We start from the raw sequence: 26,751 nt of genomic DNA on the forward strand, positions 1-26,751 counted from the left end.
TTAAAATTCCAAGTCTATATAATTTTTTTCTTTCTTCTAATCTATTTTATCACCTATTTAAAGTTCTTGGAATAAATATGTCAAAAGAAGGTTAAAAAAACACTAACCAGATGCCCAAGTCAAAAACGTTCTGACCCAGTAGACAATGTGAAGAAGGAGAGAACCACTTCTCTTACCTTCGGTGATTCATCTCGGCATCACTGGCAGCATTTTTCCCTGGTCCCCAGCTGTGTCTCCGGAAAGGGGACAGAGAACGCATAGAATTTCTCAGGACAGAGCAGTTTTGGGGCACTTCAGTGATGCTGTCCATCTCCTCTTCTTCCATTTCACCTGAGCCAGCAGGTTCACTCTCACTTTCCCGTCCCTCACCTCCTACCGTGTGGCTATAGAACCCATCGAGGCTTTGTCGATCCTTGGTCCTGTTCAGGTTTTGTATTTGGGGGAGGGAGATATCACTGCCATGGGAAGAATGGCGGTCCAGGGAGGCTGTGTCATCTGTGGAAGAGCTGGACCCAGTGATGTCACAGACAGACTGCTCTTCTTCAGGCTATGGTGGGAAGGAAAGTAGAAATGATAAAAAAACAAAAACAAAAACCACACAGCAGAGTCCAGCAAATAACTTGGGGAAAAAACATTTAGATCACACATTGGATGGATCTCTGGGAAAAAGAAAAAGGCTCTACATAAAACTCCAGTAATATTTTCAAAGGATTCATGGTCTTCTGGTTGGTGACCTAGATAACTCAACCCTAGATCACAAATTCTTTGACTGATTCAAAAAAACATACCAAATGCCCAAAAGACCAATAAGATGCTGCAGTTTCCTTAAGGAGCTTAAAATCTAGTTGGAGAGGAGTCAAGCATACACATAAAACAGAACATGATCAACACTACAGGGGCAGTATATATACATTATGCTATGGGAACACAAGGGATGGAGAGGTTATTTTTGACTATGAAGGATCAGAAAAGGTTTCATTAAGGATTTGATCTGGGATATGAAGGTTACTGAGAGTTTTGATAGACAGATTGTTCCGGGGTTGCAGTACAAGGAAAAGAACAGAATGTCAAAGGTTTGAATAAAAACATGTATTTGGGGAGGGCGGGGGAAATCCAGTTTGGTTGAAATGATGACTGCATGAAGGAGAGTGATGGCTAGTAAGGTAGGAAGGATAAATCGAATCCAAAGCATAGAGGCCTCTGAGTGCTTTGTTAATAAATTTTTAGAATTGATTCTGTAAATAATAAAGAGTCATAGAATGTTTTTGAAAAGGATCTCATCCAAAAGCCTTATAATGGGCAGGAGGCATAAGCACTTCATTATAGTCTTCCAAATAGTTAACAATTTTTGGCTTAATAAGAACCAGATTCACACATCCCCAATCCAATTTCCAATATATGTTGTTTTTTTAAATCTCCCTTACTAGATTATAAGTCATCTACACTGTTAATGAATCCCTGAAATACGGCAGTTTTCATAGGCAACAGAGAATGCTAAAAATAAGAGATTATAGTTGTTTTGCATCTCCAGATCCTACACAAGGGGGGGAAACCCTCCAACCATAAATAAAAGTTTAGTTCAATATCTTTTAGCATCTTAAAGTCACTAAAACCAAATAAAGCCCTATGGAGTCTACATTGTACATATACTCTTGATGTATACTATAATTTAATTCTAATTTTCTTCAAAAGCTATAACTAGAAACTAAGATGATTCTTGGCTACAGAACATGCACCAATGTTAATATCCCCAAAGAGATTCATTTTGTAGTTATGTTCCCAATGGCTATTATAAAAAATGCAGAACAGTTTATGATAGCACCTGCAGTTTATGTTAAAGAAAGAAATGGTCCTTGTCCTAAAGGGAAGTAGGAATAACTACTCCTTTTCCTCTCTTCCCTAAGGTGCTTTATTAAATAAAATCATTACCCAGAACCACCAAGTGAGTTAATGGATCTTTTGAGAAAGTAGCACTGATCTTTCACTGTCAGGCCACCTAGTGCCAAATAGGAATTACACACTTTGAGGGTGATGATCTGACATGCTGAGCCAGCTGAAAGATACCAGAACCCATAATTTGATGGGTGGGTGAATTCAAGAAGATAATGAAGATAAATGCTAATATTGTGACCACACAGGCAATTATAAATTTGGACACTGTCTAGAATATACTAGTCTCTTCCTGCAAGTAAGTGAACAGAGAGAATGCTGGATAGCACTTCTGTCCATCTTCAAAATAATTTGATATGAATGCCAATCTAACATCACTTTAGTCAACAGTACCAGACAGCCACTGGTTTCCCTCCTTTCAACACTAAATCTATGATTCAGATTGTGAACAAATGTAATACTAGGTAGATGCTCTTTTGAAAATTGTTATTGTAAATTTTCCACCTTCTAAGAAAAGACAGTTTCCTTAATTAAAGTCTTTCTCTCTCAGAAAGTCTAACAACTAAAAAAAGACTATTTCCCAGATTTCTTCAAACTAAACCTCCCAACCAATTTCATGAAAATAGAGATTAGTAATTCTTGCAGAAGAAAAAGGAAGATGAGAAGATGGAAAGATAATTGGGTAGGTGGGATAAATTGCTGAAAGCTAATATGGGTCACTTTCAGTTGGTGATTCTAAATAGGATGTGAAATATACATACACACATGCTGTCTTCTCCCCTTTCTTGGTCGCTAGCTGATATTTTAAAGATTGATTGGGTGAATATTCTTCCATAATCAGTATTAATAACAAGACAACCAAAAATATCTCCTATTAGTTCACTCTGGTTCCTGATGATAAAACCATCAAATTTGCTTTCAAATCCCAAACTCTCAACCACTGACCTTAGGGGTGCTGTTCTCCTACACCATACCATCTCCTTAGAGTTACCTGCATTAATTTAACATAATGACAATATCTTGTATTTATTTGATAACTTTCTTCTTCAATCACTTAACCTCTCTGAACATCAATTAAAATTTTTTTTTCAATTTTCTTAACTATAAAATGTATGTATTCATGTATATACACACACATACACATATGTGTGTGTGTGTGTAGTGTCTGGCTGTGTGTAGATACATGCCTATAATACATACATAATACCTGCAGATATGTATATATACATGAATTTAAAATTGTATGTATATATAAATATAACAGCTACCTAATATGGGTGTCATAAAGATCAAATGAAATGTGAATAGTATTTTGCTAACTTTAAACTGCTCTGAGTGTGGAACATTAATATTGTTGTTAAAAAACTAAATGAACTTTAATCCCCCAATAACCCTACAAACAAAATCAGTTGCCAAATCTTGCTGTTCCTACCTTTTTTTTTTTTTTTTTGGTGAGGCAATTGGGGTTAAGTGACTTGCCCAAGGTCACACAGCTGATGGGTGTTAAGTGTCTGATGCAGATTTGAACTCAGGTCCTCCTGACTCCAGGGCTGGTGCTCTATCCACTGCGCCACATAGCAGCCCCTGTTCCTACTTTCTTAACATCTCTTTCAGGTGATCCCTTCCCTCCACTCAGACAGCTACTATCTCATTTCAGGTCTTTATCACCTTCTCAGTTGGATTATTCCAACAGCCTCTTAATGGGTCTCCCTGCCCCAGGACTATCCTTACTCTAGGAGATCTTACACACTGCTACTGAAATTATTTTCCTTAAGCACAGATCTGACCATATGACCCCCCTACTCAACCAGCTCCAACAGCTTCTTATTGGCTCTAGCAGAAACCCAGACACAACCTATCTTTATAAATTCATTAGGTATTACTCCCCTTCCCACACTCTGAGATCCACCCAAACTGGCCTTCTTTCTTTTCTTTACTTGCAATATTCCATCTCTCATTTTAGTGCATTCACAATGGCTTGTCCTCCAAGTACAGGATACATTGCTTCCTTACCACTGACTCACAAAGGCCCTCTTTTCCTTTAAGAATGACTTAGTATAGCTGTGTGACCCTGGGCAAGTCACTTAACCCTAATTGCCTCACCAAAAAAAAAAAAAAAAAAAGAATGACTTAGTAAAGGCCTACATAGAAAGGAAAGTAAATTCTATCAATAGCTTCTGCTATGAGGTCCTATTTTAACTTTTATTCATCAATAAAAATTAACTATGTTACTTACAAACTATTACCAATGAAATGAAAATGTCACACTTTTGGATATTGTTAACGGCTAAAATTCTAGCTAAACTGTCTAAAATATCTAATGAGTGGTCGCCAATAAATTATAAGCTTTAGCAAGAGTTAGACTTTTAAGCATTTATTAAGGAGAATAAGAATTTGGTAAAGAGAGAGAAAAAGGCCTAAATTCCTAGCTATTAAAGGGAGAGCACATTTCTAGCTCCGCTCTCCACCAGAGTCCAAAAGAAAGAGCGTGAGACTGAGCGCCAGTCTCTTCCTTCCTCCTCCCACTAGTCCGCGTCACTTCCTGAATCCTGAAGAAAAGACTCCTGGTCTTGCCCTCAAAGACCTTCCCTTCATGGGCAGAACTCTTTTACAGTAAGTATCCAGCAGGTGGCATTATTCCAATCGTTACAATATCATCAATCCTTAAAAAAGTAAAAAAAAAAAAAAAAAACCCACACAAAGCACAATTAGCAAAATTCCAGTAAGATTTTCCAAATCTAAAACTGTTCATTTATTGTTTTGCTTTAATGATCATGTCACCCATCAAAAGGTGGAAGAACAAATAAAAGGAGCTGCTACCTAATTTTGACCAATAAAGAACAACTAGTTGGTGGGGTAAAAAGAATGGGAACCTTGGAGTAAAGTGACCATTCAATGTTGGAAACTGAGATGGGTGATGGAAAGAAAAGGCAGTCATTTCCTGATGTGAGACTTTTAGAAAACTGACTATCACTTTAATTATCTTTGGTATTGACTCCGTGTTAACCATTTTTAATACTTCCTCTGCAGTTCAAAGATCATTGTTCTTGATAGAGAAAACACGAATTGAATAGTTGTATCTCTCTATTACCTGCTTTCATTATTTCTTCTACCCTTAGCAGTAGTTCTTTTCTTTCTTGAATCTTTCCTTCTTCCCTCTCCCCTCTCCTTTCTCTCCCTTTCAAAAAGCTCAGAAAAATAAGTAGGATTCCATAGCCTGAAATCAGATGTCATCAGACACGAAAGGTCTGGTTAAGCCTCAAGAATGAAATGTAAAAGAAACAAAGAAAAACAAGTTATGTGATGAGGAAAAGTAGTATTACCTAAAAAGATTGGTGTGGATATACAGAAGATGGAAAAATAGAACAAGAGTGAGCAAGAATGCAAATGTAGGCCTTGTCCTAAGAGAATACTGTTAAAAGTACTCAAGCTAGGGGCAGCTAGGTGGCGCAGTGGATAGAGCACCGGCCCTGGAGTCAGGAGTACCTGAGTTCAAATCCGGCCTCAGACACTTAACACTTACTAGCTGTGTGACCCTGGGTAAGTCACTTAACCCCCATTGCCTCACTTAAAAAAAGAAAGAAAGAAAGAAAAGTACTCAAGCTAAGAACAAGATGACCCTGTAAGGAAGAGGGAGAGGGAAGAAGGAAAGATTCAAGAAAGAAAAGAACTACTGCTAAGGGTAGAAGAAATAATGAAAGCAGGTAATAGAGAGATACAACTATTCAATTCGTGTTTTCTCTATCAAGAACAATGATCTTTGAACTGCAGAGGAAGTATTAAAAATGGTTAACACAGAGTCAATACCAAAGATAATTAAAGTGATAGTAAGAGAAAACTTCACTTACCCTTATAATCAAGCACAGATATCTAGAAAGAATTGATGGGTATAACTGTTGATTTACTATCAGTGAGTTTTGAAAGACCAGAAGTTATCAGAGTAATGGAGAAAGAGAACTATCCTGACTTTCAAAAAAGGGAACACTGGAATGTAGGCCTGGGAACCCGGCGTTAATTATAAATTCTAGAATTTTCCCATAAATATAAGCAAATATTAGATCATGGGAATGTTACTGATATAGGAACAGAGATTTAGAATTGGAAGGGACCTTGAAAAGTCATCTAGAGTCCAATACCTCCATCTAATAGATGAAGACCAAAAAATTAAGAAATTTGCCCAGGGTTGCCTAAATTGTAAGAGATGGACCGGGATTCGATTTGAAATCTCTGACTTGAAATCCAAGTTCTTTCCTCTAAAAATAAGGGCTAAGTTCTAGACTCTGACAAAGTCCCACAAGGTATCAACGTGGACACGATGGTTAGACATGAATCAATGACATACAGTTAAGATTTAGAACTAGAAAATGGCTAGATCCAAGGGTAGCCATTAATAGTCACATATCAACTTTTAAGGAAGATTTTAATGCGTCTGACTTTGTTTTAATCAATACTTTGAAAAATGTGTCCATAACTTGTTTAGTGAACTTGCAGATGACACAAAGCTAGGAAGAATGATTAGCAATACCAGATACAGAATTAGCATACAAAAAAATTCTGACAAGTTAGAATGTTGGACAAAATCTAGACAGATTAAACATAGTAGTGATAAATATAAAGTTTTATACTTGGGTTCAAATAGTCAGTTTCACAAGGAGAGGGAGTTGAACCTATACAGCAGTTCATCTGAAAAATACCTAGGAATTTTAGTAGGCTATGAACTAAATAGTAATATGGCTATGGAAAAAGTCAATGTCATTTCATGCTACATTAAGAGAAAATTGGGTCATGAAATAAGGATATGATAGTCCTGTCATATATTAGTCTGGAAATAACAATAATAATAATAACAATAACAACATTTATATAGCATTTACTATGTGCTGGGCACTCTGCCAAGCACTTTATAATTATTATCTCATTTGATCCACACAACAACCCTGGGAAATACTATTATTATCCTCATTTTAAAGATGAAAAAACTGAGGCAAGTAGAATAAATGACTTGCCCAGGATCACACAGATAGTATCTGAATATAGATTTGAACTCAGGTCTTCCTGATTCCAGACCTGGCATTCTGTCCACTGTGCCCCACCTAACTGCCCCTAACATAGCATATCCAGATTACTGGGACAACTTCTAGGCACAATTTAGTAAGGTCACTGTTAAATTGGCAAGCACCTAAAAGAATCCAGAACAGTAAGGGACTTTAGGGATTACAGTTATTCTGCTTAGCCCTAAAGGGTAGGACTACAAGTGATGAAGACTAGTAGATACAAAGAGGCAGAAAGACGCTTGAAGCAAAGAAAAACGTTTAATTAGAGCTCTCAGAAAGTAGAACAAATTGCTTCAGAATATAGTACCTTCCATCACTACAATGAGAAGAGTGCTGGATTTGTAGACAGAGAACCTTGGTGCTAGCTCTGCTATAATCTGTGACTTTGGGCAAGTCGCTGAACTCTCAAAACTTCAATTTCCTCATCTCTAAAATGAAGGATTTTGGACTAGATGATCTTTGAATACCCTTTTCAGATTTTAATATATGATGAAATAATTCTGTGAAAAGTTAAATACCATCTTGATGACCTAAGAGAAAAAGAAAAGACTTCAATCCTCAAGAATTGTGTTTAGCCGTCAGGCTGATTGGGAATACATGGTTAAAGTGAAAAAAACCTGGCATATGTTAGAGATTACTGTAAAACAAAAACTCAAAACAAATAACACCCCTTCCCCCGCCCCAACCTTCAAGGTTGGACTCACACAAATGTCTGTAGGAAGTGACCTAATGTGCCTCTCATGGTTCACAGAAGAGGATGTTGCAATGCCTAGTCTACAGACTGTTCTTCAGTCGAGAAGGAAGATGACTGGATCATGGGAATAAATCTTGCCAGAACCTTAGTGTTCATTGTTTAGACGAATTTAAAATGATTTCATCTCTGAAGAGGGCCTCTGAATAAGTAGCTGGTGATTTTTGTATTAGTGTAGTGTCTTTACAAATCATTCAGGATAAAAACAAGAGTTATGAAGACTGAAGACAAACCAGAAGCACAGAACAATTCCATTCCTACATAAACTTTTTTTTTTTTTGGTGAGGCAATTGGGGTTAAGTGACTTGCCCAAGGTCACACAGCTAGTAAGTGTTAAGTGTCTGAGGCCAGATTTGAACCCAGGTACTCCTGACTCCAGGGCTGGTGCTCTATCTACTGCGCCACCTAGCTGCCCCCATAAACTTTTAAAATCTGAATTGCTAGATAAAAGACCCATCACAAGAATACTTTCTTTATGACTCTCATTCTATCTAGTTTGGGAGTGGCTCATTTTGTACCTCTTCTGGAATATGCCAATAAGGGGGAAAAGTTCCCCAAAGTTTAAAATTTTTCTTATGTCATTTGATTTAACCTATTTAGAAAGTTCACTTATTTTTCACATTTTAAAAATTGCATCAGTTTATTTATCCTAATAAGCTTGCCAATACTGGCAAAGGCCATATAACTTTGGCAGCTGACAAAGGTTAATGAAAATCACATATGTATCTTCAACCAGGCCAAATGTACAGCTCAACAACCAGACTTCACCGTTAATCTGCAGAGATTTGGGACTATGCAGAAACAAAAAGGCAATTTTAAAAATCAGATTGTTGTAGTGGAAAAAGCACTGGTCTTAAAGTTAGAGGACTAGAGTACAAGTTTCAACTGTATCACTTATTGGATATATGACTATAAGACAAGTCACTTAACATTCAATGATATTGATTTTACCTGATCTTTGTTTTTTATGAATATGCGTGTGTACACACACACACACACACACACACACACACACACACACACACTCAGAAAGGCATTCCCTTTAGGAATGAGAATTTTTTAGGGAATTATTAGAGAACTTTCAAAGTCTTTCAAAGTCCCAGAATTTAGAAACTCAGAGCTATATGAGAAAAACATCAAGCCTTTGGATTTCGTTAGTTTTCCTCTCCTCAAAAATCAAGGGGAAAAAAAATTGTCTGACATGAAAATTTTTGTTTCATAAGAGGAAAGTTAATCCTTGGGACAAGTCATTCCAGGAAATATTAATAGTAATCCTGAAGTTTCCACTTTAAGTCTTCTCCACAACTCTTTGGAAATATTGGGCTGAATCAAAGGAACAAGGTGGGGAGTGGGGTGTAGGAAATAGGCTGTAAATGTGTAAGCTGAACAAAACCAGGAGCAGAACAGATTGATCAGGGGAGTAAATTTCCCAAAGGTCCAAATAAATTCTAGAACATTGGAATTTGTTAAAGCCCTCTTTACTCCACAGTCATCTTGACACATTGCCCAGAATAAGAATTAATCTTTATCAAGCAATTATAGCAGGCATCATAAAAGAGGGAGGCACCATTTTATATATATATATATATATATATATATATATATATATATAAATAAAATACACAGAGCAGCCAATTTTTTTCTCCCTCCCTCCTCTCTCTCTCTATATAAAAACCAAGAACTACTGCTTTTTTCTGCCCATGGCTAGGGTTGCTATGCTGAGTGTGGGAAAGCATTTGCTTAAGGTTCTCTCCTAATGAAACAAAATAGAACTCTTTTCAGCTAGATTCAGGCAAATGCAAGCAAACCACCCCTTCATTAGATGAAGCCTCAAATTACACGTAAACACTGGTTTCATGATGCCTGTTAATACTGCACAAGGGCTCTGCAGGGGTAGCACTATCTTCTGCCTCTGTACCAGACAGAGAGGCAAAGTTCCCCAGTGGTGATTCTGAAGGTTCCCATTAAGCAAGCTGGGTGAGCAGGGATGATATCACTAAGGCCAGGAGGGAGCTCTGGGTTCAACCACATTCATCAGAAATGACACTACGACCAATTTATAGTACATGACATCATTTAGTCTAGGCTGTGGTCTCTTCTTACCCACTGGAAAGAGTTCATTATCTATCATCTGACATGATTTAAACAAAAGGAACTTCCATTTGCTTAAGGTTCAACGTATGTTTCAGAACCTGAAAGTGAGTAGCCATGATTTTGTGCAGAACAGAAGGGAGCAATACCATTTGGAAAGCTGAATTTTAGTTTCTTCCTCTTAATGTGGGGTTCTTACATTCAAGTTTGGAGTTTGGAGAAAGGGGCAAAAGAAGACTAGTTATGTGGCAGGATTGAGCCACAGTTACAAAAACATGAGCAAACTTTAGGAAGGGAGGGAACCCAAATATACCTTTGTAAAGATAATGCTGTCGTCCATTTCATCATTGGGTGAAGGGAAGAGGTCAGAATCACTTCCAGATTGTCTTTTAAGTACATCCTGTGATGAGGCACACTCTCCACCCAGTCCAACTTCCAAGAAGTTCTCGCATTCTGCAAAATAAATATCATGTATAATTTATTCAACATGGTGGTGGTGGTGTTTTTTTTTTGAGTGGTAAAAATCAGGCTTTTCTTTGCATTCCAGCAGTCCTCATACACATGTTAGACATCTAGAAAGGCTATAAAGGAAATATAGGCAGAGATGAAGCTTTCAGTTTTATAATCCCAAATCTAGGCATCTGGACAGGAACTACAGCTGTTTCTGTTAATTCTCCCTGTTTACACCACTAGAGTCACTCCAGGACATTTAAGAGGCTGCAGAAAACTTCTTGTCTATATGCAAAAGAGACAAATGTGACTTAGGACACCTGTTCAACTTTTGAAAAACTGCCTGCACATCAGTGCTTTCCTCTTCTGGAACAGAGTCATCTTGCAACCAGGTATAAAAATGCCATTATTAGTTTAGCAATAAGGCATGAAATAATTCATATTAGTAATTCACATTTACATAGTACTTTAAGATTTATAAAGACAATTATAAACTAGCCCCTTGTTAGGTTTTTCTGGATAACTGAAATATTCAAAATGAAGAATAAAGAAGAATCTTAAAAGTAAATTTTAATTTTTAAATGTGATTACTAGTCTTTGTTGGCTAACAAAACCATATAGCAAATATTTCTCATTTTTTCCTCTGGTCTTCAGAAGTAATACTTATGCCAAAGAAATAATAAGCAAATATGGAAAAATCTACTTGCCCCTTGAAAATAGTTGTCGAGAATTATTACCGGCCAAAGGATTTTGATAAACCATCTACTGGCTTTTGATTTTGGGCAATTATTAGACTGACTGAAAATGGAATGTCATAGGTATATAACAGAATTTTAACAATTTATTTCATAGTCTTTCCTGATACTGCTATGGACAAGATAAAGAAATGTGTGTTGAATGATAGTGAGGTTTGCAGAGTTGGCTGCATAGTTGTTCACAAAGAATGTTAATTAATAGACTGCTGTCAACTTGAAGTATGGAGCTTGTCACAGACTTCTGTTGTAGTCTCTGTACTATTAAACATATATTACTGTTGTTTGTTTCTTTGTTTTTAAATCAGTAGCCTAGGAGAGATAAACAAAACATTCCTACCCAATTTGGGTGACAAGACAGAGAGTAAGATAATATGATGGCTTGTTAAAAAATATTTAGAATGATACTGATACTGATAGGTTTGAATGTTGGTGTTATACCAACCATGCTAAACGAATAAGCATATGGTATCTGAATAGAGACAATGGAACTGCAGTGTTCTTCACATTTGTCAGATCACATTTGGAACACTATACTGACTACATTGATATCTACTGGTCAATTTTTAAAATAGGGGAAATGGCAAACTATAGACTACCTAGAAGTGAATGAACAGGTTGGCAAGGGGTCTGTAAACATGTTCTATACTATGCTATTCTACAGAAGGGGGAATAATCCCATTTTGTGGTGCTCCAGATGACAGAACTATCATCCAGAAACAGAAAGAGCTGCTGAACAAAAAGGAGAATGAGTTGCTACTACTGCCAATTTGTCTCCTAAGTGGTCTCTCCACATCACAGCTGTTTCCTCCCTGCAATACATCCCCCCTTTCAGAGAGAAGATTCAGTGACTCCCTAATGCTTTGTTATGACATATTACCTGCTCTATTTGGCATTTTAAAGCCCTTCACAACCTGCCTCTAGCCTACTTCCTCACACATATTACATATTATGCTCTAGGAAATCTATGCAGCTGATAACTATTACTGGCATAAACTGTTTGTTTTTTTATGTAGACTATCCTTCATGCTTTTTCATCTTACACTTCTTGCAAGGTCCAAGAAGGCAGGAGCTTTCTCACTTTATATTTGTATACCCAGCACTGGGGCCTAAGTATCTGGCACATATTGGCAGTTTACAAAATTCTTATTGATCAATAACTTTGCTCAATAGTTAACTTATTATCACAGGTGTTCAAGTAAAAACTCGATCTCTAAAGAGTGTTACTGATGGGATACCTATACGGTGTTGGAATTAGGACCAGACACTGAAAGAAGCTCCATTTGCATTTCAATTCCACAAACTTTTACTTAGCCCTGTTGTGTGTAGTGTATTGAGCTAGGTAAGGCATGCATTTAAGTAAAATATGGTCTCTCCCATAAAGATCTCACTGTTCTTACCACTTGAATGTATTTTACCTTGTGTATGTGTTGTGCTCCTTCCAGCAGAATGTAAGCTCCATGAAAGCTCTGCACAAAGTAGGTGCTCAATAAATTTGTCTTGAATTAAAACGATATGCTCTCTGCTTTCATGGACTTTACAGCTTAGGAGAGGGGTGTGATATATATAAAACTATGACACAGCCTTAGGAGGGATGTTCATTTTCTATCCCCCTTCTGTAACAGGGAGAGGATAAAAAATTAATTCAGTTAAGTGGTTACACACCAACCCTGGGCTTTTGCATACAGTCTGAGGCTTAGAATCTGTGCCCTGCCCTTTCCCTCCCCCCCTACCCAAGCCACCTGCTTGCTATAAGCTTGATGATGTCTGGAAAACACAGAGCTTGGGAACAGCTAAAGGAAGCAAGGATAGAGGCAAATTGGAAGAGAAGAATGAAATCTGCCCTCTTAAAGGGCAGAGTGTTTCAAATTCAAGCTAAAACTTCAGTAAAAAAATTGAACCTCTAAGTTCCCACCCAATGAAAACTATTTCTGCATGTGTTACCCCAAAAGGAACAGCTCTGCCTTCTGTTGGCAGAAGGCTGATCGGAAACATTCATATTCAACAGATCATTCATGCCTCACAGAATCCAAACTGTGTACGGGATCAAGGCATATTAGTGGGTGTGGTCTTTCCACCCTTTTTCCCACTTGGAAAATCTGAACCTCCAGTCTGCAGTGGAGGGAAAATGAGGAGTAGGGAGGGGGTAGAAAGGCCAAGAAAAAGAAAAGGCTGTAACAGCAACTATGCCTCGATGCTCACGATCCTGTTGGCTGCCTAACAAACCACGTCCAAATTCCAGACTGAAACAGAAACCAGCTTAGTGACGTTCTGATGGAAAATTCAGAAGGCAGCTATAGATTCAAGGTTGGTGGAAGCTCCTCCCCAAGAAAATAAATCCAAGAAGGCATTAAAATCGACTGTGAAGCCAAGTATGAGTTAAGGGGGCGGGCGGTGTACATTGGGTGGGATAACAAACCAAATCAGGAAGGTGGGAAAGAGGCAAAAGGAAAATCCATCCACACCCTAAATCACATGATAAGTTTCCAAAAATGAAAGAAAAGTTAACTAATCTCTTTTTTTAAATGAGCAACATAGCAGGCAGCTAGGTGGTGCATTGGATAAAGCACTGGCCCTGAATTCAGGAGGATCTGAGTTCAAATGCAGTCTCAGACACCTGACACTTACTAGCTGTGTGACCCTGGGCAAGTCACTTAACCCTCATTGCCCCACCCCACCCCCCCAAAAAAAAAGAAGAAGAAGAATTTCACCTAGATAATATGGTCTGGGTGGGGTGAATTTAAATGAGCAATATAAAATTTAGAAATTCTCCAGTGATTGTAGTCCAATACACATTTACTATCACCAGTGAGATATGGCAGCAGAGAAAGTTGTATTTAAAAAGGCCTCTGATGCTATCCTCCAGCAGGGAGACAATTGTTCAGCTTTACTGTGGGCAGATTAGGCCACTCCTGGAATATGGTTTTAAGTTCTGGCAGCTTCATTTTAGGAAAGGCATGGACAAAGGTGGATAGTGTCCAAAGGAAGCCAGCCAGGATAGGAAAGGTCCTTTATTTTAAGGATTTACTGGAGAGTGAAGGGTATTTAGTCTGAAGAAAAGTTTGTCTCTTGAAAACTACAATTAGTCAAGATAGCTATCCTCAGGTAGCTAAGAGGTATGAAAAGAAAGAGGCAGAAAGAGGTCAGATTTATTCTGCTTGGCCACAAAGGGCAGAACTAATGACAATGAGTAGAAGTTGTCAAAAAAAATTTAGGCTTGATATAAGGAAAAATTTCCTAATAATCAGAGAAGTTCAAAAGTGGAATGGAGATTCTTAAGCAAAGGTTGCAAGACCACTTGTCAAGGAGATACAGAAGTGACTCTTTCTCAGGAATGGGCTGGTTTGACAAAATTGCTGCTGAGATCCTTTCAACTTTGAGATTTTGATTGATTCTATGATCATAAGGATAGTACCTTAATAGTGGCAACAGAAATGGTAATTTCCATTGCACAGCCACTGCGTAACTTGACATCTTACATTTATTGTGCATTTAGTTATTTGATGATAAATGATAAATTGTGCCTTTTCAGATTATGTAGAGCAGATGTCATAGTTGTTGCCCACAAAACTCCCAAGTGGGGCCTGAACTCGATTAATATGTAACTGGGAAACACTCGGCCAACTAAATAAAAATACAATACAACATACATAAATGTTAATCTGTGGTTTTCTAAGTTAATATGCAGTCATCAAGAATTGTTTTTATTCGAGTTTGACAACCTGAATGATATCCACTGAAAAATTATATATAGGTGGAGAAAGGGAAGAGTAAACAATATATGATAGATAGCAGCTAAGTCACAATAACCCACTGCGTGTTTGTCATTGAAGAAGAATGCAAACTTTAACATTCAGAACTCAAGCAAAAATATCCTGGATTTATAATAGAGGGTGCCTAAGGTCAGGCAATGAAATCCAGAAAAAAAAAAAATTCAGACTTAAAATTTTGCTAAGCTGGAAGGCAAATCTGGGAAATAATAAGGATTTGGTCCTATGAAGGGTAATCAACTTCCTTAAATACATGAATTAAACATATGTTGAGATAATTCACAAAACTTAATTCTAGTGTTATGTCATTTATCTGTGCATATTACCTCAAGACTTAGCATAATGACTTTCATACAGTAACTTATTTATCAATATTTGCTGAAGGAATGAATATATGAGAAGGATGTGATTTATCTTTTCCACTGGGGCAGATTTTGCTCTTTTGAAACTGGAGGAGACAACTTCAAGGTCAGGGAGCCAGAAGGGAAGAGAAGGGAAAAGGCATTTATATAGCACCTACTTTGTGCTAAGTGCTTCATAATAAATATTATTTCATTTGATCCTCACAACAACCTTGCTGCGTTTTTTTTTGTTTGTTTGTTTTTTGGTGAGGCAATTGGGGTTAAGTGACTTGCCCAGGGTCACACAGTTAGTAAATGTTAAGTGTCTGAGGTTGGATTTGAACTCAGGTCCTTCTGAATCCAGGGCCAGTGTTCTATCCACTGTGCCACCTAGCTGCCCCCAAACTTGTTGTTATTACATTCACTGCACAGTTGAGGAAACTGAAGCAAACAGAGATTAAGTGACTTGCTCAGGGTTGCACAGTTAGTGTCTGAGGCTGAATCTGAACTCAGGTCTTCCTGACTCCAGGCCCAGAACTCTAACCTAGCTGTCCCTATGATGTTTTTTAAGTACCTTTAGGATAGTAACATTACCAAGTTGGAGACATTCACTAAGTCTCTGGAGGTGGAGCTTTTCAAGTAAAAGCTGGATTTGCTTGTCCTTAAGTATGGCTCCACTAGTAGAGTTTCTCTGCCTAAACCACTAATAAAGAAAGAGTCCTGGAATATGGTAGGGATGCAGTCAAGCATTCTTTTTTTTTTGGGTGGGGCAATGGGGGTTAAGTGACTTGCCCAGGGTCACACAGCTAGTAAGTGTCAAGTGTAAGGCCGGATTTGAACTCAAGTACTCCTGAATCCAGGGCTGGTGCTTTATCCACTGTGCCACCTAGCTGCCCCAGGCAGTCATTCTTAAAACACACCATGCAAAAAAGGAGAAATGAATGAAGGTTACAATAATTTAGGAGTACTCAAGAAGGGTTAAATTCAGTGTAGAACATAATTTATCACAGTTCATGTGGCATTTATAATAACACTGTCTTGTAATCATTCATTACTTCATCCTCACACCGCCCCTAATGAGGTAGGATCGTAACATCTTCTAGATGGGAAACACTGAGTTTGAGGGACATGACCTATGTCACAGAATGAGTCAGTGGCTTAGTCTATACTAGAAGCTGGCTTTCCTAACCATAAGTCAGTATACTAACATCTTGTGTCTTATATTAAAATATACTGTTTTAAGTCACTGGTCAGTTGCCAAAATTTCAAATTATCAGGAAAAAGCACAAGCCTGGACAGTGCCAGTATGGTTTTTAATGACTACATGGATTTACCTTTCTTTCTGCATATCCACCCCCCCAACCCAGCCCCCACTAAAATTGTCCACCCCATGTATCTGTATTATACAGTTGGCTTCAATAGCCTTTTAATGATCCATAAAAGACACGTGTGAAGTTTATTACTGCAGAAGTGAAGCTGAATAAATTACATGTGCTCCTCCTCAATTCCTCAAGTGGTGAAGATGGTGCAAACAAACCATCCCCCAATTACAAAGCTCCACTCCTTTTTGTGGTAAGGATATGTAGGAGAATAAGATTCAAAATAAAATATTTTGTATTTAGGGAGAGATTTGGTTATCAAGTTATCTATTTCTTTGACAAGCTATTCAAATAAATTAATCAAATGTAGAAGTATTGCTTACCTGGGTTCTGTTTGGAAGCCAACAGTGATGGATCTGGGCATGGTTCTATCGTACACCAGCTTTCCCGGTTTATCTGAAGGAAGAGAAAAAGAAAGATTAAGTCCTAGACAGTGAAGTAGATAAAGTTGCTGCTTAAAACTTAACTCTTGACCTGTAACACCTTTCCTTTTGTTAGAACACAGAGTGAAATGATCTTAAAAAAAAAAAAGGAACTTCATTAAAACAGATTAGCCTGTATTCAAGGAAGGCAAATATGAATACTGAGCCTCAGTAAAAACCAAATGTGTGGGGGAGGCTAGGTGGCACAGTGGATAAAGCACCAGCTCTGGATTCAGGAGTTCCTAAGTTCAAATCCAGCCTCAGACACTTGACACTTACTGACTGTGTGACCCTGGGCAAGTCACTTAACCCCCATTGCCCCGCAAAAAAACAAAACAAAACAAAACAAAACCAAATGTGTGTGAGCAACAGAATGAAACTGACATTGAGGAAGAGGGTCAAAGCAGGAATGAACCAAACCAGAGACTACAATGGTCAAACCCTAATTTGATGTCCTAACTCAAAGACTGGTGATAAAACAAAAAGCAAATAAAAAATAAAAGAAAAACCTCCCAACAACCCACTCACGCATCTGCTCCCAAACCAAAAGCCCAACACTTCCTTATCATACTGCTCTATCTTTGCTGTACCTCAAATCTTTACCCATAAAACAAAGAAGCATGGTTACTGAATGATGGAAACAAATCAACACTTTTAAACTGTAAACATTAAAAGTTAGAAGGCCTAATTCAAAATTTTAGATGAAACAAACTCACTTAACATATTCATTATTTCATAATTAGAGCACTTATGAGTTGGAAAGGAACTCAGAACACTTCTGGGCTATTGTTAAAGGGAACTACTGTCTTAATTAAGGGGAGAGAGCATTTTGTACTACCTGTTTGTGGAACTGAATTGCACATGCTAAGAAAGAACAAGATATCCAGAGGCCTTGGGGATGGCACTGTTGCCAAACAAGGACCAAATAACAATGGGAAAATGCTGATTCAAACCATATAATTAAACTGTTTACAATAGTCTGCCAAAAACTCAAGAGCACATAAAACCACCAGAAAAAAGGTTTGTACAGTATAGTCATCCCATCAGAAACAAAATGAAGGCATTGGTACAGAGTTCTTCAATGTCCCTTTTATTTCCTGTGTGTTGCAAATGTAATTAGTTCAAAATAATAAACCAGTCCTGGGGATGTAGACAGGAAAATAGGCCTCAGCAAAATTGAGGGCACACAGACACCTAAAATGCATGCATGTGAAAGTAAGCCCAAACATTCCTTTCTTCTGCTCTTAAATAATCAAATGGTTCTATACAATTTGTTTCATGTATACCATAGAGTACTATTTATCCCAAGAGAATTTCTATCTTAACCCAAAAACAGAAATGGTCAATTTGGGAGCCAAAACTTGTGCTGGTTCTTGTGGTGTAAATTCATCTGCCAACAAAGACATACACAAGAACACCATGGATGTACACTTGCATGCAATCTGAGAGACACACTCTCACGTACAAGCTGGGATTCTATCCCAGGGACTGAAGCTAGTAGTCTTTCCATTATCCTACATTATCATTACAACTCTTTTGTTTCTAAATAGAAATTGCTGATGAAGTGAAACAAGGAATCTACAAAACTAACCCTCCTTCTCCATTGCCCTGCCTTTAAGAATTTTTTCAAAAATTTTTAAGACTTAACCTAGTTGGCAAAGCAGATAGAATGTGGGGCCTGGAGTCAAGATCTGAGTTCAAATATGAACCCAGACACTGTGTGACGCTGGGCAAATCACTTAACCTGTTTGCCAGTTTCCTCAACTGCAAAATGAAGAGAATAGTATCTAGCTACTTCAAAAGTTATTGTGAGGATCAAATGAGATATTATTTGTAAAGTGTTTAACACAGTGCCTAGCACATAGTAGGTACTATAGAAATGCTAGGTATCATTGCCATTATTATTATAGGAGTTAATAATCTTTGCGTCATGGACCTCATTGCAACTCTAGTAAAGCCAAGGGACCCTTTTTCAGAATGTTTTTAAAAGCACAAAAATATAGAATTACAAAGGAAACCAATTATATCGAAATTTGCATGTATGTGTTTATATATGTATATATTTATTATGAAATATGCCCATATTAGAGAGTAAACTTTTCTCTCAGAAGAGATAATATATTTTAAGTTAAGATTTAAGATAAATAGTGTTTTGTTTGATCCTCACAATATCCCTGAAAGGGAGGTGCTATTATTATCATCTCTATTTTGCAACTGAAGAAACTGAGGCAAACAGAGCTTAAGTACTTCGTCCAAGGTCACACAGCTTAGTAAGTGTCTGAGGCCAGATTTGAACTCAGGTTTTTCTTGACTCCAGGCCCGGCAACTATCTCTCTCATATATTGTGAAGTTAAATCTCAAAGTCACTTGAGTTTAGAGGAGCCACAAGATTAACCCTTAACCCACCCTGGCCAAGAGTCACCCCACTTAAAAAGTATCACAAAACAACCCCTTTTTCCTTGTCTCCTCAGTGCCTCCTGATTGTCACCCAATCCTCCTCTCCAGTCAACCCTTGCCCTCACCTCATCGTCTCCCAATCTCCTCCTCCAATAAGAAACTAGTTGTCAACCCTTTCATCCAGTTTTTCATTCTCTCCAAACTGTATATTAACCTGGTAAAAATCCAAAGTTCTAGGTCTTTGGCTCCTATGAGCCTTAGTTCTGGTTTGTTATGCAACTGGTAAGAACTGGTTAATAAACTGCTGTCTGGATGATACTGAATTTCTTTATTTCAATGTAATAATGTATTTCTGAAAATAGCTAGCACAAAGTCTTGTCTGAAGTAGGGGACTCAAGACATTTGATGGATGAATAAATAGCAAATTAATTTTTAAAAAATCAAATCACATATTAGATGCATTGAGGAACCTTTCTGCAATGCTATAACAGAATTTGTGCTTTTATACAAACACTTTTGTAAAGTACATAATCCTTTTAAGTCATTTTCTAATTATAATTTAAAATTGTAGACTATCAAATTTTCTTAAGCACACTTGTATACCAATAAATAGCAATATTAATAGTACAAATGTAATAATAAGAAAATAATATCTATTTCCAGAAATATTTTTTTAAATTATACAATAAACTGGAGTAAAACTTCATCAGTCTTAAGGTTTTTTCTTTGCATAAGTCACTGAATCTGTCATCTATGAAAGAAGACTACTTTGGGGGGGGGTGAGGGAATTGGGGTTAAGTGACTTGCCTAGGGTCACATAGCTAGTAAGTGTCAAGTTTCTGAGGCCGCATTTGAACTCAGGTCTTCTGGACTCCAGGACCAATGCTCTATCCACGCCACCTAGCTGCCCCAAGAAGACTACTTTTAAGAGAGCTAATATTTTCTTCCCTAGACTTAGTCTAGGAATCGGAATTATACCAGCATAAAACCAATACTTAAAATCCATTTGTTATCCATTTATCCATCCATCCAAACATTTATTAAATACCTACTACTATGTTAAGTACATTTACCAAAGGAGGTAGAGAAAATATAAGGATAAGGAACACATGGCTGTTACTCTAAAGAAGCATATAATCTGGTAGGAAATCACAGGAAAATATTTGGGATCATCTGCTGCCATACAAATTACTCAACAGGATTCAAAACAACACATGATTTGTAGCCTGAGTTCTAAAGCAAAGTCTTCATTCATCTATACCACACAAGAAAGGAAAAAAGATCTTGTTCCAGTTTGAGAGGAGAAAAAAGCCCCCAATTATTAAAGGGGTCACTCTAGATCCTTAGTATCCATACAAAGTAATCAAGTGTTCAGATTTGGACATTTGGTCTATATCAAGACTCAAGTCATTTTTTTTTTTTTCAGAATGAGTCAAATTTGAAGAAGGGGGTTTCAAGACTGTGGTTCTGGGAAAACCCAGCGTTTCAGTTTACTTGTAATGTATCTAGTTAGGTCAATAGCATCATACACATACATACTTCCTTTGAAGAAGAAAATATCTGCATATTACTAGTGCATAAATTTCATTTGGCTCAATCAGAGTCAGGGTAGGTAGCTCTAAAAAGAGGAATGGGAAACACTTGCCCTAAAAGGAAAATATCCACCAAGGGTTTTTTTAAAAACTACTTTTGGGTGAGAAATATACCTTAAAAAACCCCGACAACTAATATAAGAACAGATACCTTAAAACTTTATTCAACAAGTACAATGCCATGCTAATACACACTCACACAATATATATCACACATATATTGTGTGTATGTATATATGTATTTCAGTTCTGTATGTTAGCCAGTTGAAGAGGGAAGGAGAAAAGGAGAGAAGAAAAATGGGTAATGATAGAAAAGAAAGGAGTGAGGACAATGGGGGTTGGGCAAGCAGCATACAAATAAAGCAATAGTAATGGAAGGGGGAGGTTGCGTAGGTACAGGAAGGAAGGGAGCAAAAAAAATGGGAGAGGAAAACGAGAATGAGGGTAGAGACCAAAAGAATGAGTCAGTAGATTTATTTATTTTTTTTTACATGAAGCTTTTACACTTTGCTATTTACTAGTACAAAAGATATCAGTGTTGTTAGTATCTAATGTCCTTTGAAATTAGTGGTTAATAATGGTTCCTAGATAAGAGTATTCTAACTTTTAAGCTAGCATTTTATAAGTTCTTTAATTGTGGGATGTTTTGGGGGCTTGAAATTCAAAATTTTAAGCCATAAATGTTGGTTTAGAGCATTTAGGGGTATGGAATTCCTCCTAGAATAAAAAAACCATAAGAATTAAGCCTATATTCATAATAAAAAAATACCATGAAAGTATTGTTTACATATAAATTCATATTGACATTAGGTTGGGCCACCTCTGACACATACTGGCTGAGTGACCCTGGGTAAAACTAAGCAAGTAAGATGATAATTGTGGGAGAGCTGTTGATCCACATTGGTAGAGGGTTTTTCTCAACCAGGGTTTCCTACACCAATGAAATCACAAGCCTAGATCAAAAAATACAAATTTCACATTTAGTATTTCAGGGAGAAATAGAAAAATCACTCATATCTCCTTACAGAACTCCAGCTCACATTGTTTTATAGAACACAGCTGGGGAGAAGCTGCCTTGAACCCTCAGAGGCTGCACTTTAAATAAGACGTGAGCAGATCAAAACCGCTGATATGAAGGCCAGATGAAACCAATCTATATCTGGGGGGTGGGGGAGGACAAAAGGCTTCCCCACCCTTAACTGAAACATCAAAGAGGCTTCCTTGCTAACCCAGCAGGCTTCAACTTGAATAACAGCTAATAACAGCTGGTCTTTCTATAGCATTTTAAGGTCTGTAAAGCACTTTACATATGTTATCCCATTTGAACCTCACAATCACCCTGTACAGATAAGTAGGTGCTAGAACTATCCCCATTTTACAGGTGAGGAAACTGAGGCTGGCGAGGGTAAGTGACTTTGTAGCATCACAGAGCTAATACATACCTGAATCAGAATTTGAACTCAGGTCTTCCTGATTCCAAGACACACACTACCCAGTGTGAGGATATAAAATGGAGAGACCTGGGCACCAATTCTTTTTGAGGTATGACTCTAGGTTCTCAGGGTCAACTCTACCTATGTCATAGAACACTGGTGAAGAAAGAACTATGTCAGCTAAAAAGTTTTTCATAAGTAGGTGATGGTATTATTAGAGGAAAATACTAGCATTTTATTATTCTATTTCTCCCTGAAATACTAAATTTGTATTTTTTGATCTAGGCTTGTGATTTCATTATTTGATTTCTTCATCTTGCTTTTACTTCATAAAAGCGAGTGAGTGTGTGTGTGTGTGTGTGTGTGTGTGTGTGTGTGTGTGTATTTAAAGATAAACAAAATGCTGATGAGGCTTCTGGAGATAATTGGAGACACCCAGCCAATGGATGTTCCAGTGCTGAAGGCAGAAGTTAGAGTTTTGCATTACCGAGGCCAAGTCAATGAACCAACAAAGAAAGCTGAATGACCCCAAGCCATTTAATGAACTCAGCCATCTGAGGAGGGGTATGCCCTTTATTGATGGCATTAAGACATCAGCTCCACAGCTAGAACAGAACAGAATCCCATTCAAATCCAATCCCCTCATTTTATGGATAAAGGAAACTGAGTCACCAAGAAGTAACTGACATGCCCTATTCTACCTAGGTAATAAAGTGTCAAACCATAAGTTGAACGGAGGTCCTTTTACTTGAAATCTAGTAATCTTTTCACTGTACCATGTAGCTTGGAATGAAAGAATCATTCAAGGTTTGCAGCCCAAGCAATTTCATTCTTCCCACTCACTTAAGGTATTAAAGACAATTCATCATGGAATCATGAGCTCGTGCACTAAAACATCAGGCTGGGGAGAAGCTGTGGATTTGAAGTGCCAGAGTCTCTGGCATGAAAATCAAAGCACACCTCTCTGGAGGCTACATCTGAAGCACCACCTATGGCATAAACAAGGAAAGGGCAGCAACCATTCTCTCCCTCACTGTCCACAAGTCCTCTTTTGTTTTCTTCCTATCAACCCTAGCAGTTTCTAGAACAGTACTATGGGAACAGGAGGTACTGGATAAACATTTCTGAGAGAGAGAGAATCCCCACAAAAAGTAGCAGTGTTCTAGAACCCAGTGATGAGCCATGCTCTTAGGGGACACTTTCTATATCCCAAGATAACCAGCTCAAGGACTTGGACTGTAAAATGCTGGGGTAATTTAATACGGCACAGCAAAACAAAGGGAAAAAATGTGCAAGGCAGTCCATGAGACAAGAGGAGGGCTGCTCAGTAGAATTCTAGGCCACATGGGAACCATTAGTGGGGACCAGCTCTCATTTCCCTTTCTCGAATGCAGAGAACTCATCTCTGATGGATCCTTCCACTCCTTCCTATGGCTCAGGGAGGAGAATCAGAAGAAACCTAGGGTCTTTTCTTTGGGAATGGCTAAGCATCACTATTTTATACTTCTAGGTCTTTAACCTTGCTTTCCTACTCCTAATTATAAAATGCCCTCTACCATCCCCTCCCCCAATACTCATATATGCCCTTCTATGTTTATATGTCATATCCCTGAGTAAAATTTTTAAAACTTGAGTGCTGGAAATTCTTCCCCCTCTTTTTTTATCTGTAGCAACTAGCACAGTGAGTTAGTTGCACTTGGTACATACTATTGGATTGGATCTAGTGAAAAGGGGAGGATTACCCTGAATCCTAAGAAAGTAAACATTTGAATCTATAGATTCCAAAGGGGCTGTAGAAAATGGGAGCTTCTAAAAGAAGACTGTTCTTAAGCAGCAGACTCATGCCTGAGCTTATAGGGCATCAGCTTCAATCATTCTAGACATTTTCCTTGGGGGCTTTCCCTTAGGGCTGGGTGTCAATATATCTGAAACATAATGTAGCTTCCTATGCCTCATTCCCAGGTTCTCCAGTTATTGTTTTTTGTTTGTTTGTTTGTTTGTTTTTGTGGGGCAATGGGGGTTAAGTGACTTGCCCAGGGTCACACAGCTGGTATGTGTCAAGTGTCTGAGGCTGGATTTGAACTCAGGTCCTCCTGAATCCAGGGCCGGTGTTTTATCCACTGCACCATCTAGGTGCCCCCAAACAGAAATCCTAAAAATGTACATCCTAAAAGGATGTAATTTCAGCTCCTTATGAGAAAAGTGAAAAGGACTATGGGCATCTTTGATGGATCCTGAGAAGGCATACACCATTTAAAAGGTTTGCAATCATCTGCTTTTATGGGTAAAATCAAAGTTTTGATTCATAATTTCCCTTTTTTGTTTCCTAGGATTTTTTTTTATAGGAATTGTTTTTATATCTTAGACTTCAGTGGAGCTAGGATAGCATTGATTTGTGGATTCCCCTCATCGGGGCAGATCGCAACCCTTTCAAATAACTGTACTTCAAGGATAATTCATTTATTTCCCGCTAAGGGAAAGGCATTGGGCTAGGGTGCTGTGGATACAAAGGTTAAAAAATCTAATCACCCCCCCTCAAGAAAAATTATAATCCTAACATGCACAAGCTGGATCACTGGCTCTAACCCTTCTGTTTTATGTCTAGAAGCAGAAAGGTTCACCAACTTGCCCAAAGTCACACAACTGGTAATTGACAGGACACCATACCTTCCATTACAGGTCCCAGGTTAACGTTATCGCTTTAAGTAATGTTACTTATATTTTGTCTCCTTTAAATCCCCCTCAAAAGACACATTATAGTTGAATAAGGTCCCAGGTCCTCTGACACAAAAGACATTGCCTGGATTTTTGTTGTTAGTACTTTATTAATTATAGTATTGTTCCTAGGCAATCCAAGATAGTGGTAGGAAAAAAGAAAAAAAGTTAACAAAAACAAAAAAAACATGTAGCCAAGAACAACTTAGTTAAGGAAATAATTTAATTGTAATCATTTTTCTTTATACTTGTTAAAAAATAAACACTTCTGTTTATTTGTTGAATGGTTCCATTGTTTATTTATCTGCTGTGAATTCTGATAGTATCCGGCACAAGAGGAGACACAGCTGTGTCCCATAGTAGTTTCACATGAAGAAAAGCCTTATGTTTATACTTCTAAGAAACTGTGGAGGCTAGTCTCTCACTCCCACAAGTGTATGTTCCCTTAAGAGTCTTGTAGAGTCATTTAGTTATTCTCACACAAAGATGGCTCTTCATTATCACCAAAAAAAAAAAACCTCCCCCAAAACAAAACATACAAGACCCAAATCCTAGAAAGGTTTAGGTGGGTGAATCAGGGATACAGCAGATGCAAGATGAATCTAGTTGACTGTTAATTTAGTTTCCTGATGAAAGTCTATGATGTGAGTAGCTTGGACTCTTATGAAAGGATATGCATGACTGGAAAAGGAGGTGTGCCAGTCATGTAGCAATAGTAACAACAGATGGACAGCCTCTGTGCTGACCCTGGTATCTATGAAATATTAAAGAAATCCAAAGAAGGTCTCCAGTATCATTATGCATGGGCATAGATGGTTTGGGGTAAAAAGGTTTGGAAGAAATTATTCTATCTGTAGCAGCTCCAGATAATAACCATAGGATCACAAAATTCGAATTAGAATGATCCTTCGGGCTAATGTACTCTGCCCTTTCATTTTATAAATAAAAAGCCCAATATCACCTACGTAGTAAAGGGGGAAAGCAGGATCCAAGCCCAGATCTTCTGACTTCAAATCCAGAATTCTTGACTCCTCTATGCTGCCCTCTCCAATGACTAAGCTTAATGGCTCCTCAACTTTCTCCCTCTCCCCACCACAAGGATGTACACCACTGCTTTGTTTTTGTTCCAATTTCTCCTTTAGGCCTCCTGGAAATATGGAACTTGTGAAAAACAAGATGCTCTAGGTTAGATAAGTGGTGTTACTGCAGCCTTCCTGCATGCCTGAAAAAGTCATACTTCTCTTTGCTGCTGTTCCTCCTTTTTATCTGACCACCCCTCAGGACTTGTCTCAATCACCATCATCCATGCCCAGAACCCCTCAACATGAGGATCCCCTACGGCTCTGTCCTCACCTATTTTTCAGTTCCTATTGGTGATCTCATCAGCTCCCAAGGGCCAAGTTTATTATATTTATACAGAAGACTTTCAAATCTAACTATTTAGGCCTAATCTGTCTCCTGAGTTTCAGTCCTATATCACAAGCTGCCTATTAGGACATCTTCAATTAGAAATCACACAGGTATCTCAAACTCAGTATCTTTTAAACAGATCTCACTGCCCCTTCGGTTGAAATTTAGCATGATCATTGTGGTCATCTAGGTTCACAACCTCAAAGAAATTCTTGACTTACCTCTCCCCTCCATATCCTGTTTCTAATTAATCACCAAGTCTGGTCGATTCTACTTCCACAACATACATCCCACCTATCCCCTT

The 26,751-nt window shown here is 37.9% G+C and overlaps 1 protein-coding gene across 2 annotated transcripts in view; it reads right to left on the reverse strand.

The window, feature by feature from the left end:
* Positions 1–26,751, reverse strand: part of AKAP13 (A-kinase anchoring protein 13) — a 393,887-nt gene that overhangs the window by 84,996 nt on the left and 282,140 nt on the right. For both annotated transcript variants that reach the window (XM_043982253.1, XM_043982254.1), the window contains 3 exons: positions 16,802–16,874; positions 10,100–10,239; positions 177–547 (listed from right to left, as the gene is read on the reverse strand). In XM_043982253.1, the coding sequence (XP_043838188.1) occupies positions 177–547; positions 10,100–10,239; positions 16,802–16,874 (584 nt within the window). The remainder of the gene's footprint in view (positions 1–176; positions 548–10,099; positions 10,240–16,801; positions 16,875–26,751) is intronic.

This window comes from Dromiciops gliroides, chromosome 2, assembly GCF_019393635.1.
Source record: "Dromiciops gliroides isolate mDroGli1 chromosome 2, mDroGli1.pri, whole genome shotgun sequence".
Classification (NCBI taxonomy): Eukaryota; Metazoa; Chordata; class Mammalia; order Microbiotheria; family Microbiotheriidae; genus Dromiciops; species Dromiciops gliroides.